At 52.3% G+C, this 17,148-nt stretch overlaps 1 protein-coding gene across 1 annotated transcript in view; it reads right to left on the bottom strand.

Moving 5' to 3' along the window:
- LOC126543840 (uncharacterized) overlaps positions 1-8,276 on the bottom strand; it is a 49,184-nt gene extending 40,908 nt beyond the window's left edge. Inside the window, exons 1-2 of the mRNA XM_050190969.3 lie at positions 8,103-8,276; positions 223-579 (exon numbers count right to left, since the gene is read on the bottom strand). Coding sequence (XP_050046926.2) covers positions 223-554 — 332 coding nt within the window. The 5' untranslated portion in view covers positions 555-579; positions 8,103-8,276. The remainder of the gene's footprint in view (positions 1-222; positions 580-8,102) is intronic.
- Between the last annotated feature and the right edge of the window lie 8,872 nt (positions 8,277-17,148).

The raw sequence follows: 17,148 nt of genomic DNA, 5'->3' as shown, positions 1-17,148 counted from the left end.
GCTACTGCAAGGCTAATCCCACCAGTAGCCTACAACCACTCAACTCAACTCAACTCAACTGTTTAACCAGCGTTCCGTGAAAGAAAGTGCTGCTTACGTCCAAGAAACACAAGCAAAGAACACGAAAAAGAAACGCGTAAGCTTCTGTCTGAAGTTATTCTGGCTCGTTCCTAATGGAAAAAGATATGCGAGCATTCGCCGAAGGAATGCTGACACGCTCACCTGTTATGAACTATGACAAGTGTGGGCACATTCTTCAAGGCCTTCTGGGCAGCTTCGAGAACAGGGCTGGACTCGTTGAACTCCTGGCACCCGGCGAAAAGCGCTGCCGTGACTTGCAAACTGCCAACCAAGTTGCTGTTGGTCACCAAGTCCTGCGGGCTCATGGTCACTCGCCGTTTCTCTTCGTTGAGCACGATTCCGCTCGGCGCCGAAGGTTTCCCTGTCGTCCACGCGCTTTCCAGCTTCAGCGCGACGAGGCCCTCGCTGTGGACGAGGTCGTCGGGATCTCCAAATTGACGTATTATCGTTGCCATCCTCTCTGCCGAAGCCATACTCCCAAAGCATGCGACACCTTTCCTGCGGATACCGCGGTACACAGAAGAAAACATTACATTCCAGCACGTGCTGAAGTTTAGTGCTACCAGCATTCAGTACTGACGTCGACAGAATTACGGTGACCTGTTTTTTTTTTCTTCTTTTCCCCTTAAATGCTTCTTGATCATATTTTGCAGCAAGGTATTATGCTCCCGATCGTTCAATACAACACTTGGCATTCTTACTTGCCTGCTTTGTCAAAACAGAAAAAGAGTTTGCCCTCGTGTGGCTGCTGTTCCTTGTCAGCATCAAGCCTACCAGCGAATAGTGGTGGCGTCTCGTCTACCCCCCTCCCCACTACCGCAGTCTTCCCCTGCTTGTTTTGGCTGCTTCTCGTCTTCCCTTCCTTGCACACCTCCGTTATCTCTGTGTATATATTGTGTCGCGGAAAATACATCTACAGTTACAAGTCAGCGTTGTGTTTCACTCTTTTTCTTCTTCCGTTTTTTTCTTTTGTGCTATTTTGGTTCTCAGCAATATGGTAACAAATCTTGAAGGCTCTACTGCAGACGCCAGAATTGACCACCTAACACCAAAGCTGCCACGATTTGAACATTGCCTACTGCGAGAGGCGCCGTCGAAGGCAACATCCATTTTCTTTCCTTTCATTTCTTTTTTTTTCCTGACAAATCAGGCAATTACCTCAGTGTTACATTGTGCGATGGGGACCATAAAATACAATCTCGGTACAAAATTTTAGCAAGAACAAAGCAAAGTTATGTACAAAATATTTTTCAAAAGGACAGACTGGTGGACTACTTGGTACGGCGTTATTTGCACAGTACCGTATGGACGACGAAAGAAAAAGACGGGACACAACGCAACGTTTTTTTGTAAGTACTTTAGAAAAATATTATTCTAAAGTATTTATCCCAAAAATATAGATAGCAGATTTGCGTAACCTTGCAGAATCACAGCCACATTTCCAGCAAAGCAGCTTCTTTTGAAAAGTTGCGACGGGACTTTCAATTCCCGCATATGACTCGCACGTTGAAATCCTTGCCCACATACAAAGCCTTCCAGCAATTGAATAACGAAGCTTTAATTTTACAAAGGCTGTAATTTGCGCACACACATTTCAACTCGCGAGCACATTGGCGTCAGTGGTCCTCCGTTTAGTACTAGACTGATCTTCGTGGCGTTTATTGCTCTCCCAGGGCAACGGGCAAACTGCTGCGCCGTTCGTAAAACACACTCATAAAGCACCATAGAATTTGCATACGTTTTTTACGGCGAAATCCACAACTAACTCACAGAGTAAACATCGCCTATACGTGACCCGTGATGTACCCTAAGGGATAGGCTATGAGTGATATTTATATTTCGTGAAATCGGCAATTTTTATTTCATCCAGTGCAAACAAGGTGCGTCCATTAGTTCCCTAAGTACATCAGCGCTGTTTCCTACGAACCTCGTAAACCGCATGAAAACAGGGGGGGGGGGATGACGATTCAGTTTTATTTCCAATGTTCCGCTTAAGGGGAAGCCTTAGCTCGGGCCCAACTTCGACGCGGCCTATTCAAATACATGTAAAACGCAAAAAGGCTTTTCTGAGATAACCCCTGGACCAATTTCACTTACATTTGTTGCATTTGAGAGAGCAAACTAAATTCTAGTGACTGTTGGAAGCGGAATTTCGATTTATATCCTGAATTTTGTTACAAGAATTTTCAAAAATTCGAAAGCTTGAAAAAAGTAGAAGCAAGAAGTTTACAAATTCATAGCTCTGCATCAAGAACAGATATGGTAGTTCTGTACACGGCATCCATTAGATCATTGAAAGCGCACAAATTCGATATGTCATTTTACATCTTACGTGAATTTGTGACGTTGCTTACAAGGGTTCTGAAAAAGCGGTATTTGCATATTACAAAATTTTTTTTGAGATTCACGTGTAACATGTCAACGTTATCCGCTTTAGATTCAATATTAGATGAAATTCACGGAATTGTATTCTTATTTTTTGTTGCTGGGTTGAGAGTTGTAAACTTGATAGTTTCGTTTTCTGAAAATTTTCGATTTTTGCCAATTTTTATTAAAAGATTGACGACCTAAATCGAAAATTCGAAACCAACAGTCACTACAGTTTAAGCTTTTCTTTTAAATGCAACAAACCTCGTCAAATTTGGTTAAGTGTTTGCCGAGAAAAACGAAGTCTCCTTTTACATGTACTTAGATAGGAGCACCCGAAAAAAAAATTAAATTATGGGGTTTTACGTGCCAAAACCACTTTCCGATTCTGAGGCACGCCGTAGTGGAGGACTCCGGAAATTTAGACCACCTGGGGTTCTGTAACGTGCACCTAAATCTAAGTACACGGTTGTTTTCGCATTTCGCCCCCATCGAAATGTGGCCGCCGTGGCCTGGATTCGATCCCGCGACCTTGTGCTCAGCAGCCTAACACCATAGCCATGCACTGAGCAACCACGGCGGGTGAGAGGCATCCGAGCTAAAGCTTCCTCTTAAGAGGAGGCTTTAGCTCGGGGTCTATGTCTGAACACATGGAAAAGGAGAAACCGTTTTTCTCAGTAACCACGGCACCAAACTTTTGAGGTGTGTTGCATTTAGAAGAAAAAGTTAAAATCTAGTGACTGTTGGTGGCGTATTCTTGACTGACGCCGTCAATGACCTGATAAGAATTTAAAAGATCACAAATCTGTAGAAGCGAAACAATAAAGTTAACTCTAAGTCAGCAATGAAGAACGATATTACAATTTTGTAAATTGTATCCAATAGTACATCTAAAGCGCACAAAACTGATGTAATACGCATGGCTCTCAAATTTATCGCCAACATGTGAGTAGGACTTTCGCACGACCCTTGTAAACAAGGTAAACAGTTTCACGTGAGACAAAATCCTACATCAAATTTGTCCGCATTGAATGCTGTGATGAATAGAATTTACAGAACTGCGATATCTGTTCTAGGTGCCCAGCTACGAATATATAGTAAGCTTCGTGCTCGCACATTTTTTTGACGCTTACCAATTTTTCACAATTCTTTTTCATATATGCAGGCCCTAAATCGGAATTCCGATTCCAACAGTGATTAGAGTTTAACTTCCTCTCACAAATGCAACAAATTTCATTGAGATGAGGCCCAGTGGTTACCTTAGAAAAACGTTTCTGCGTTTTACATGAAGTTGAAAAGGTGGAATTGGTGTTGTGCCCAAACTGAAGCTTCCTATAATGTTCGCCACAGTTTACACTAAAACTTCGATCAGTTCCCGCTAATGTATGCTCGGTGTGAGATCACTAAGGACAGTGTAAAGCACTGTGAAATTCCCGTAAACGCTTTAAGGTGAACGTTGAGCTTGGATGGGAAGGTGAGGCTCCTGTTTAGATACGTGGGAATGGACAGGAGAAGTCATTTTTCTGGGCAACCAGTGCACGAACTTAAAAGACAAAGTGAAAACCTATGGCAGGATACGAAATTTTTATTTAGGCCATTAATATTTTTTTATATAGTAACTGCTGAATATCACAAATGCTTAGAAAACGGAAGACATGTTGACAACTCTAACTCGCCAATAAAATATTCTACCACGAATCTGCAAACTGCACCTAATAGCACATCTGAAGCGGACGCAATTGACACATCTAAGGCCCCTTAAACTTCGTGAAGTGGCGACACTCTCCTCCTCCACCTCCTCTCCTCCTCGTTTCTTTTCTCTTTCACGCTCCCTCCTCGACCGTGGCGCCGCCTGCACTGCTCGAGCGTAGCAACGACGCCAGCATGCACTCCTCGCCACAGCGTAGGCACTTCTCGAGCAAAAATGGCGCTTATGCACGGCGCGAGGGCCCACGTGATGCTATTAGGCCTACGACAAGGCGTCGGCCTCCGCCTGAACGCACGAGGAGGAGGCGGCATTCTCCAAAGCGTGCCGCTACATTACGAAGCTTAAGGGGCTTTACCCTTTGCTGCCGTCGGTGTGTAAAACGGCGCCCGACAGACGGCAGTACCGAGCAAGGACAGAGCGACGTATACAATGAACTTCGTGTAACTTACGTAAATACCGGAGAAACAAGGGTTCGGTAATGTGCAAACCTCGGAATCGAGCTACGAACTTCAAACTTTTGCCAGACAATACACTTCTGCTGCCCCATTTCATTTCACTAAATGCAAACTCTGTCTCACGTCGAGTTCTCTCGGCCAACTAGGAAACCTTGAGTAAAATGGACGTACATTTGCTGTTTAAGGAGCTTTTTTTTTTTTTCGCAAGGGCTGTATTTAACTCACGCTGCTGAAACTATTTCCAGGCATCACACATACGATACCCCCTCCCCATCCCTCGAAATGCCAACAATGCACTTAAAGAAAAAAAGATCCCAGTTCCACCCGAAAGGCGAAGCACCGATTGCGATAGCAAATTAGTATATAACTACACGAAGTAAGGACAGTAGTTTTATCGGCCGTGTGAAGTTGCAAACATTCTCTTACTAACTAAATTAACAATGACAGAATCTGCATGCCTGACTCAACGAGGACATAGGAAGAAACAGCCAAACGGACAAGACAGTGCTGTCTTTGTATGTGCGCTTCTTTGTACGTCCTTGTTCAGTCGCGCTTACACATTCCATCGTGCATTCAAACCAGCTAGCCCGTCAACGTGTTTTAACTAAGTTAACCAGCACGATGTCAGGCGCGCGCAGGTAAACATGAACACACATCGCTCCATGACAGTGGAATCTGTCTGTGCAAGCGCTGGAGTTCGGATTCGCGGCCGCGAGCCAATTGACCCCTGTGCATCTGTCGCCTCAACACGTACGAAACGTCGCAAGCACAGCGCATACGAAGCTACCGGCACTACGCGCACTCTGCTGACATCGCAGATCGCTCGGAAGATGAGGCCCGCACCGGCGTGCACCTTGGCCACGTCGCCGACCTCTTTCAAGACACACGAGCGCCGGCAACTCGTCCCTACGGCTCACCTTCACACGCTTTCACCCATGCAGATCATCACAGCGACGCCTACAGCTGAAATGCGCCTGCAGTTTCCATATAATTGCCATCGCAATGAAACTGCGTTAATAGACGAAACTTCTGCTGTCAACAATGTGGGACGGACGTATGGTTCATTCAGAATTTCGGCTAAATTCGTGCCTGGCTTTTCTATGCTTGCAAGGTAGTCGAATGCCTGTATAGGTCATGTTCGATACACGTCAGCCCCAACAAGGCCCTCATTCGCTTTGAACTTAAAATTGCAGTCCCTTCTGCTTCTCCTTGGGAAGCGGGCAAACTTTCTAACCGTTTCAGATCGCGCCTGTGAACAGACAAACGAGTGCTGGACGATATTAATTCAGATCCACTCAACCCCCACACCTCAACATTTTCCGGCCCAGTACCTCTAATGCTGCACATTCTTTCTCAATATTGGCGGCGAGGAGTTACGGAGTCGCCATCTATCGGAAGCGCCTCGCTGGCGTGGTATGAGGGATCACGCGGCGCGCTCCTCATAGGTTTTGCTGTCAGCGCTCACTGAAAACACCACGCGCGAGCTCTCCCAGACATTTCTGTAAGTACTTTCGAAACGAGAGAAGTTTTTTACTGTCTAAATAGTAATCTTGGGCAAACTGAAAGCACAGAATCGTTTACAGACGCTATCTCTTTACCGAATGCGTACAGTGAACGCCACTGCGCGCGGTCGCCGCGATGGAGTCTTCCGAACCGGCTTCTTGCGTGAAAGGTAGGTAAACGCTGAGAGCAAACTATGTGAAATATGCTCTTATAGTATTTGTATAAATAAATTGAGCGTAACAGAATAAAGCCTCAATGCAGCGGTCGCACAGATTCGCAGCGACCGACGGCGCGTCTGCATGCTTGTCCGCGCACTGTTTCGCTTTCGCCGCGTGCGCGTTTTCGCACCCTGCCATGAGCTTTAGGGCGCAGAATATGAGCATTTGAGAGTATAGAAGCAACCATTGTTGCGTCGGCGCTATCAGAGCTGTTAAAAAATAATTTCATTTTAGAAACTTTGACGCCTACGGGGATGAGCCGTCGCGACGATTAAATCATTTTTTTTTTCTTCTAAATTCTTGGACATTTCAATATTATTTCTCGAGTTGCGTCGCACTGTATGTTTATCGGTGTTCTCAGAGTGCGATTTCCCACTGCTTCTTCTTTGTAATCCAGTGCATTAATTCATAACACAAACATGACCTTATACCATACTCTTTAATAATGTGCTTCTTACCGCTCCCTTTCCGCTCCACTAAACTTGCCAGTATCTATAGCATCGACAAGTTCATAGACCAAACCGTCATGACATTAGTCGGGCAGCGGACTCGGGCGAGAGTCTCAGTGCGCGTTTTCCGAACATCGCAGACCCGGCGCTGTAGCAGAAATCTTCGTCGCGTCTGTGCTTGCTGTATACCCGTGTTGTAGCCGATGACTGTTTGCCGGTTTTATGTTTTGCGAGCCAAGCTTCACGCAGCTTCTTGTCCTGCGGCTACGTGTGAATAACGCTGACACCGGGCTCCGTTGCGTACGTCCGGCACTGCGACACCGAGCAATAGCCTACCATGTTGCGCGCCTTCAAACGAAGCCACTACCTATCGTAGTACTTTCAAGCGTTGTAAAGGAGACACTCGAAGCGGGAAAATCTCGCCACTAAATGAGGACCGCAGCGTATGAGGGATTTTAGTGTCGTTTTCAGCTCGCTTCGGCGCTCCCGAAGCAGCCGACGCGGCCGCTATGTCCACGTGATCCCTAATAGCACGTCACGGCGACGGTGGCGCCAGCTTTTCCAGTGGTGGAGCTCGAGGCCAATATCCTCGGCGAATAATGCAGTTCTTTCGCGACACCGCGAAAACACGTGTATAAAGATTTTGAAAGCTTCTACTCACCCAAACAGCTTCGCTGTAAGGCCCGGGAGTACTGTCTCAAAATTTTGTTCATAATTCTAAGAGATTACACGATGCAGTGACATCATGACGGTTCAGGCAAGTTCGGAGGACGATCTAATCCAGATTTAATTGAACTGGAAGCGCCATCCCAACGCAAAAGTAAAAACCACAAGTAAGCTTCCGATCTCCGAGCCGTGGACAGTCATGGAGGCCATACAAAATAGATGAGCATGAGGCACAGAGACGGCGTCTACTAGGCGACGACGCACGAGCAACCGGCGCGTTGAATGTCTGCGCCATGCAGTGAAATGAATATGCGCTTCTTCGAAACGCTTACTTTAAACTGCGAAGATAATTGAAGAGAGAATCTCGAGCGACGCGCTCAGCACCTTGCGAACGCCGCGCTTTACATTCTCAATGGTAAGCTCACGTTATTATAGCAGTGATGGCTATGTTCTGACTTAATGAAGCTATCATGTTCGAAGTTTTCTGTAGTAATTCTGTAGTCGTCATATTTACGCACCAGCAATCCATATATCTCACGCACAAGCGGTTCAAAAGCTCGTGCGCGGGGAAACAACCACAAAAGAAGTATTGAGCACTGAAACACAGACCCGGCCAATGACAGAACTAGTTGGCATGACGCGTCATTCCACTGACCTGTCGATGGAAATTCCACACGCGGATTCACACGAAGTGACACCGATCACATTCCAAAGGCCCACAGCGGCACACCAATACTAACTGCAAGAACTGTCGGACGCAGTATTTCGCACAATCCATTCAACCAAGCGCGCAGCTGAAGCCGGGGACAGCACAGAACACTCCACAGAATTCGGCTAGGTTAAGAACTTCGGATTGGATTTCAGCGCCCTGTCAGCGGCTTCCGCGCTCAATATTTGGGCAAGATAACAATTTTCAGCAATCCAATTCGCTTCCGGCGCTTGTATCAAATAAAAGCATGGCCTTCGAGAGGAGGCTCCGTCACTGTAAGCGAGCCGTCGCCGGGTGTGTGAGTTGGACGACACCTTTTGATTTTAACATTATCATTCATTCAGAAGTGTGTGCGCTTCCCACGGCTAGTGGGTCTCGGCTTCACAATGAGGCCTCGACGCAACCTTCTTTAGTGTTTCCGCAGTCCAGCCAAGCGCGTCGCAGACTGCTATGAAGACTGCGCCATGGCCTCTGTGCACGGTGGCCTTGGTCGGCGTCATACGCGCCGGCCAAACTATTCGCAATACAGCTCAAGACAAGCCTGTTATGTCTGTTCGTATCCAATCCTGCTGCAGAGTCTAGTTCAAACCAAGCTTTCTTGAGGCGCGGCGGAGTGTTCCTGTGGTGAACACAAATATGCCGCGGATAAGGGCATATTTGTGTTCACCACATTCCAAGCAGCGTCGATGCTTTCAGCGCTGCTGCAGCGTCTGGTTGGAGCCGTACATTCTTGGGACGCGTGTGCGCGACATAGCATTCTAGTGGCGAATTTGCTAATCGCACCGGTGCGCACCGGGCCGCCCTGGTGCGATGATGATTGAACGGCGAATGAGGGCGCCCTGGGGCGCACCAGTTCGATTTGTCGAGGTTGCCGTAAGCATCGTTGGCGCTTCCGATAGCGGTGTCCAAATCCACGTGTTATAGGACTGCGCCCTCCCGGACTCTACAACTTATCAAGCAGAAAAGAATGGACTCGGTATATTGGCAGCGCCGGGAAGAACCACAGATACGCTATCACTTTGTCTTGTTTTAGAGCGAAAGCTCTACAACGCCATGTCTCCCAAGGTCATTCATCGCGTCGCCATGGCGTCGCAATGACCTTGAACCGCCGGAGCACAAGTAGATCAGGTGTGACGCCGCGGCACGTGATTCGCTGCGGAGGCGTCGCACTTGCGCCCGCTCGGAGCTGCGCCGTTGCGGTACCACGTGACCAGGCGAGGGTTCAACGGATAAATATAGTGCAACGTACACGTTACATCACGCCGGCGAGAACGCGGACTTCGCCTCGATTGCCACCACGTGTTTCGGCGTCGCACATGTTTGCGCCCGCTTAGGAGCACGTTGCCGCACTTTTCGCTGCTTTCGGCTTTCTTCCCGCACGCGAGAAGAGGCCTCGGCAGCACAATATGGAGTTTCGGCCACCCGGCGAGCCGCCGCCACGCGTCCGCCATCGACGCCATGCCAGCTTGAGCCGGTTGACACTCGGCCCCGCGACCCTCGATGAGCTCCGGGCAAGGGAGGACCTCGAGCGTCGCGCCACTCGCATGCTGGGCGAGTGGCTACGTGTACGGGCCCCCTCGTTGAAGATCCCTGCAGTTCCCCCCGTGCCTACGACCGCACCGGCAGCCCCAGCGGCAACTTCGGCGCCATCCGAGAACGGCCCTTGCGTGCAGGAAACCCACGCTGAGGTGCCGCTTCCCCTCTCGGAAGACGAAGAAATGGACTTGACCAGTTCTAGGAAACGCGCCCGCGAGAGCGAGGATGACGAACCTGCCAGGCCACGCAAGCAGCCGCCGAGCGTTCCCCCCTGCACCGTCTCCGAGCTCCAACTTCCATCCGACCCTGCCACCCGTGTAACAGCCGTCGTCTCTAATGCACCGCTCCCCGTCGTTGCGCCCCAACTGTCACAGATGCCGGCTGCCGCAGACGAAAACGCCGCCGCAGTGCTCTCTGACCGTTCAGCCCCTACTAAGCCTGGCCGAAAAAGGAAGCGACGCTTCCGCCTGTTTGCCGAGCTCATCACGGATGCGTCGCAAAACGCACATGCCTCCCCTGACAATGCCGCCGACACTGTGCTCTTCCGTCCCATCGGCCGCAAAAACAACTTTTTGAAGCTGTCTAGTGACCTTATCGCCGCCCAACTTTGCCGCATTGATGGCGTCAAACGCGTGCGAGTCAACTTTCGCCGTAACGTGGTTGCGGCAGACTCTGTGCCCGGTGCGGACCTGTCCCGCTTGCTAGATGTACACGCCATCGCGGACATACCAGTGAAGGCGAAAGCTCTTGGCAAGCACTCTTGCGTCGGCGTCCTTTTCGGCGTTGACAGCTCCTTTGACAACGACACACTGAGGGACAACATAGAGGCTCCCGTTCCCGTTCTCTCCTGTTCCCGCAACGGCGCAAACGTGAGCGTCACCTTTGCCGGCAACGTCGTCCCCACGGCCGTACTTCTCTTCAAGCAACGACGGCTCGTTCGACCTCGTCTGCCACGCCCACTCCAGTGCGACCGCTGCGGTGTGTACGGCCATGCCGGCGCCACTTGCTCATACGACGCCCGTTGCCTCCGCTGCGGAGGTGGTCACGCGACAAGCGACTGCGCCGCGCAGCACCCCGCGTGCGTAAACTGCAAAGGCCGCCATGCAGCAACTGAGCCGCGCTGCCCACACTGGCAGCTCGAAAGGAAAGCAGCCATCCTGCTAGCCTCCTCCGAGCAGCCCATGACTCGGAAGAAGGCGCTCGAGCTGGCCAAAGCTCGCGTCGCGCAACCTGAGCATCGTCAGCATCAGCAGAACGTGCCCCGCCCTTCAGCGACGGTACAAGCTGGCGTGTCGTTCAGCGATGCTTTACGTGGCCGCAGCGTCAATCCCGCCGCGCCGGAAACCACGCCGCCTCCCGCAGTTGCCCCTGTTGGCGACCCGAGGGACGCCCTGATCGCGGCGCTCGCCGCAGCTCTGCGGGCGCTCATGGAGACCGCCCCGCACATGGACGACACGGTGCGACAGATGTGCACCGCGGCCCTGGCCGCACAGCAGTCCCTGCCTCGCCATGGCTAGCCGAGCAGCGAAACGTCGGCCGCGCATACTGCAGTGGAATGTCCGCTCGATGCGCCGCCGGCACCCGGAGCTTTGCCAGCTTCTTCTCCTGCACGAGTACGATGTGCTCGCGTTGCAGGAGACACACGTACGCGACGGGGAGTGCAACCTTCCGGGCTTCGTCGCCTACCACAGTGCCGTCACGTGCCAACTTCAGTCTTGTGCCGACGTTCCGTGCCGCGATCCACTCCACCCACCCGGCCGCTCTCGAGCGTCTGTTTATGTTCGTGCGCGCCTTGGTCAAGCCGCCGTCTCTGTGTCCGACATCGTTCCCACCTCCGTGGAGTGCGTGGCTGTGACTGTGCGCGTTGGGGGGGTCGACACTTGTGTCGCCAGCGTGTACGTCCAGCCCGTGCAGCGATGGGATACCTCTTTCGTGGAGAGCCTCGCCGCGCGCATCGACGGTGACTGTGTTGTGTGCGGCGACTTTAACTCTCACCACACGGCATGGGGCAGCAGCCGCTGTGAGCCTAACGGCAGGAACCTGCTGAACTCTATCAACTCCTCTGGTCTGCTGATCATCAACTCCGGCAGTCCCACTTTCGTGCGTCGGAATGTGCGCGGGAGTGTGATAGACCTATCGCTGGTGAGCGAACGGTGCCATTACGAGTGGGTACGCAGCCCTGACACGCAAGGATCGGATCATTATCTGATCTCGCTTGACCCTCTCGGCCTCTGCCGCGACCGGATCCGCACCTACCGCATCACGGACTGGTCTCTCTTCAGGACGCTGTGTGCCACGCCTCCTCCTGTCAACACTGACTTCCTTTCACACATCTCAAGCTGCGTTACCGCCGCGACCAAGTCATGTACGGTGCCCGCTGGAACGCCGGCGCCCGACATGAAACTTTTGAACTTACGCGCGGTACGTCGACGCGCCGAACGCCGCGCCATCAAAAGCGACAAGGTGGAGCACTGGACTCTTTACAACCGCCTTGACGCCGCGTGCCGTCGTCATGCCAGGCAGCGCCGCAATCAGAGCTGGCAAAGTCTCTGCCTCTCCTTGGAGGACACTCGCGATAAAGCCCGCCCCTGGCGCATCCTCGCCGCCCTGCTCAGTCCCAAGATCCCCTGCCGCCCTGCACTCTCCATCGCAGCGGCTCAGGGCTTGAGTGCCGAGCAGTTGGCCGAACTGTTCGCGGATACGTTCGCCCCGCCGTCTGTGTGCCCTGTCGCAGCCGCCGTCGAACTTCCGCCGCACAACATGGTTGAACGCCTCGCTCCTATGCGCTACTTCCCAACGAGCGCAATTATGGAGCATGTAGAAGTGTTGTGTTCTGCTGAGTTCACGATCAGCGAGTTGCGCATCGTCTTGAACAAGCACAAACGCCGCTCCGCTCCCGGTTCCGACGGCGTTACTCATCAAGTACTCAGGAACATCGACGCAGCTCAACTTCCCTCACTTCTCGAGGTTTTCAACTCCGTCTGGCGCAGCGGCATCATCCCCGCCAACTGGAAAGAGGCGATCGTCGTTCCCATTCTGAAGCGCGGCAAACCAGCCTCGAACATCAGCTCCTATCGCCCAGTATCGCTGACCTCGGTACCCGGCAAAACGATGGAGTCGATGGCTTTGAACCGACTCGAATGGATCGCCTCCGCCCTCGACGCTCTTGCCCCGGAACAGAGTGGCTTCCGCCGACTCCGCTCGACAGCTGATTCCATCGCGGACGTTGTCGCCACTCTCGAGCACGCTGCAAGCCGCCACGAAGCCGCATACCTGGTGCTGCTCGATGTCGAACGCGCGTTTGACGGCCTCCCGCACGGCACCATCATCCAAGCGCTTCGCGAGCTGCGCATCACCGGCCGCCTACTGGACTATGTGTCGGCCTTTCTTAGCGACCGAACACTCAGAGTGCGTGTTGGCGACGCGCTCAGCGCCCCCCGCAGCGTGACCGCTGGTGTTCCTCAGGGCAGTGTTCTTAGCCCCTTTCTATTCAACTTGGCGCTTGCAAGGCTCCCCGATTTCATCCCGAAGCTGACAGCCTTCGAAGTCCGCGTGGCGATTTACGCCGACGACATCGCTCTTTTCGCTTCCGGGCCCACGAACTATGGCTACCAAGTGCGGCAATCACTGCAGTCTGCTATCAACGCCGTGGACGAATACCTCACCAGCGTGGGGCTTCAGCTCTCGGCGTCTAAAACCGAGGCGCTAATGATCCACCCCCGTGCTAGCCGTGCTCGCTCCGAAGTGCCCACGCTCTCGCTGCGCGGAAGCCCCCTCCCGTGGCAGAGAAAAGTTCGCTACCTGGGCCTTAACATCGACTGCCGCCTGAACTTTAATGCGGCAACCACACAGCTCTGCAGGGACGCCAGGAAAGTTGCAGGCGCCGCACGCTCCCTGCTCGCCCGTGGCCGCGGCTGCACACCGCATCTTGCGCTCCGAGTTTATAACTCGATCGCTACTTCGCGAGCGCTCTACGCACTCCCGCTCACCAACGCCAGTGCAGCCAACTGGAGGGCCGTTGACGTCGAACACCGCACTGCAGTTCGCCAGATGTACGCGCTTCCCCGCTTCTCGCAAGTGGGGGCAACTCTCGCCGAAGCGGGAAACTGGCCGCCCTCACTTCGTGCGAGGAAACAGGCGCTTCACCACATCGAGCGCCTGCAACGGTCGCCACAGGGCCAGTCTCTCGTGTGCCGCCTCCACACCCTCGAGGGCTCGGGCATGGGTCAGCATGCCACCGACTTCAGCGCCCGCATCGCGTCTCTGCCGCAACTGCTCCCCTTGCCGCCATCGCCGCACGCCTCCCCGCTCCTTGACGCTAACACCAGCGTCCCGGGCGTCACGAGCAAGCGCCGAACAGCACTGTGTGCCATGCAACAGGAGACGGCTGCATTGCTTCACGAACACCTACGTGATCGCCTCCTGGTCTTCACTGACGGCTCTGTCTCCAGTGATGGTTCCGCTGCTGCCGCGTGCACGGCACCGGACATCCCTGCGTCGCGTCAGTGCCGCCTCCGTTTCCCTGCCTCATCAACAGTCGCCGAACTCGCGGCCATTGACCTCGCGGCTGACCTTCTTTACGAGTGCGGTGCTTCGTCTGCTGCGATCCTCACGGACTCGCGCGCGGCTCTGTACATGCTGCGGAAAGACTATGCCGGTCTCCCACTTGTGCAGCGCGTGGGATCGAAACTGCGCCATGTCGTTAATCAGGGCTGCGACTTGGTTTTGCAGTGGGTCCCCGCGCACATTGGCCTGCCCGGAAATGAAGCAGCTGACGCCCTCGCGAAGGAAGCTCTCGCAGCTCTCTTCCCCCTCGCCACCTCTGTCTCCCGCTTCGACGTGGCCAGGACGACTATCACGCGCACCCTCCGCGCGCATCACCCTGACCCACGTGTTGCGGCGGGGACACCCCCTCGCCTCCTCCCCCGCGCCGGCCTCTCCCGCTGGGACCGCTCCTTTCTTCTCCGTCTCCGCGTCGGCTGCTACAACACCGCCGCCCGAGCGCACAGACTGCGCGGAACTGGCAGCCCCGCATGTGCGGTATGCGGCGAGGATGAGACTCTCGCACATCTCCTGCTGCGATGCCCATCGTTCGACGCTGAGCGCACCGCGCTCTGTACATCCTATCGTCGTGTGGGTCTACCCTGCAACACGGAGACAGAACTACTATTTCCCGCAGCCCACGCCTCCATCGCCAAGAGAGCGTTTGCTGCCCTTCTCGACTTTTTTGTCGAAACTCAACTGAGAGCGCGGCTATAAGCCCCGCATTGCTTCTTCTTTTTCAACCCTCTTGCCTTTTTTTTTCTTTTTTTTTTCTCCGCTCTCTTTCATTCTCTCTTAATCTTTTCCTTCCCACTTCCCCTACCCTGTGCAGTGCTGTTGAGGTGTCCTCCTTTGAGAGACAGTTACGGCACTGCACTTCTCTCTTCCCTTCACCCTTATAATCACTACACACACACACACACACGAGAACGCTCTGGCGCAGCGAACACAACTAGACGCGGCCAACGCGCTCCGACGCGCCCGGCGTCGAGCGACGCGGATCCGCGCGCCGATAACGTAGGACTGTAAACTCATCTTTAACAGCTGCTTCACCGGCGCTTGGTTGCTCAGTCTCGCCATGGATGACGCGCTGGCTGGGTCGTCTGTGCGTGCACTTTGGCGCAAGCGACAGGCCGAATCCAATCATCCACTAGGTATAGCTAGACAGCAGGTTATCAAGCTTAAGCTTGATAACCTGCGCATGGTAATTACCAAGCGCAGAAGCGTTCCAAGATCGAAGCTACTGCAACCGCCGCCGTCGTTCAGTAACATGAACGGGAACGAGAAGGAGACGAAGCCATGGATACAAGCAACGGCATCCAGAACGAACTTTTAACAAACCACACCCTTCAGCTGGCGGCAAGCTTGACTGCGATGGCCAGGTTTCCCCGCGACTTCGTGCAAAACCCGTTCGGCAGCGTGTGTAACGTGTGTGAAAGACTGTGGGCTAACTTTCATGAAACACTGTGTCCATTGTCGTTGCAAAACCAAGCCAAACAGACTTTTCACTTCTGCTAACTAGGCTTTCCTATAGTTAATCATCAGCCAATGTTTTAGCGCAGCTCAGGTTGGGTGTAAAGGGAAAGAGCAGAAGACAAGCAAGTAAAGATGACAGTATCTGCGCTAACTCCCAATTGGTTTATTTCGTGACACTGTCGAACACATCTTATACTGCCCGCACAGCACACGCGATCAAAAAAAAAAACCGAAATAAAGCATTATATCGGATAACTGAATACGTGCGGACCGACCAAGAAAATCTCATTCCTTGCGAAATAAAAAGATACAAAGGAGAAGCTCACGCATATATTGGCCAATTTCGAAATGCCCCCTGCCTCAATGATCTTGCGCGTGTTCATTGTGACTGCAATCCGTAACATAGTAGTTTGCACTCTGGTGCAGAGCTGTACGTTTTGCCTTGTACAGCCAGGAAGCCACTGGATGCCCGTTCTTTACACTGTCGCCACGTTCACGCAGATATCGTTAAGACACCTACCGCTCTATTCTATATAAATGTTGCTTTACGATAATCTAAATCTATACACAAACACCTTGTGCGTAGTCTGCAAACTTATTTTTGTGTCTTCTTTCACAGTGAGGATGGGCTAACTTTGGCTTAGCGAGCTCACAAACCCTGCTTAATCTATTGGGCTAGAAAGAAACTACATGAATGTCCGCTCGTCGAGCAGTTTTCCTGACACTGCGAGGTACGTTCTGAACATATGAAGTCGCAATTGTTTTGCTTCGTGTAGGAGGCGCGTTGGTTTCTTGCTGCCAGCGCTTCCTTGAATCTTAAGCATGTGTTCTGCCACAGAGATCTGCAACCCCCAGCTTGGGAAAACACTTTCTTAACAGATACGGTGCTTGAATTAGGTATATAAAAACGGTTTTATTTAGTGCAATAGGTAGAGCTGTCGGTCGCTTACACAAATAAAGGAAACGCCAGGAGCTTCTCTACTTCGTGTGTAGGAAGCTCGCCGGCACTCGATGCAGGCCCGCTCTACCCTTGTGCAGACGCAAGAACTTGCTTCAGTCTTAGAGCGTTTACTGGAGCGTTAGCTTTTCGTATAATTTTTTTTTCTTACATGGAGTCCCCGTATTCCACAAGCTGGCGCTGCTTCGCAGGACCTGCGAACTTTTAAACCTCTGACATACCATGGCCAAGGCTCGAAACTGCGCTGGAATCTGCAATACACCGTCACATTCAAAGCTTTAGAGACAGCCGTTACAACTAGAAAAATATGTATTGTAACTTAGAATGCACCGCCTTACCTTTGCCTGCTAAGTTGCAGTATTTGCCGCTCTAAATGGCAGAAAGCCATTGCGAAAGAGATTCTGTAGCTAGACAACGAGCAGCTGTTTTCGTAAAGCCCCTGTTGAAGCGCTTACGTATATATATATATATATATATATA

Source organism: Dermacentor andersoni, chromosome 10 (genome assembly GCF_023375885.2).
Source record: "Dermacentor andersoni chromosome 10, qqDerAnde1_hic_scaffold, whole genome shotgun sequence".
Classification (NCBI taxonomy): domain Eukaryota; kingdom Metazoa; phylum Arthropoda; class Arachnida; order Ixodida; family Ixodidae; genus Dermacentor; species Dermacentor andersoni.
The sequence above is the reverse complement of the archived record's forward strand: the minus strand, read 5'-3'. Positions and strand labels throughout refer to the sequence as shown.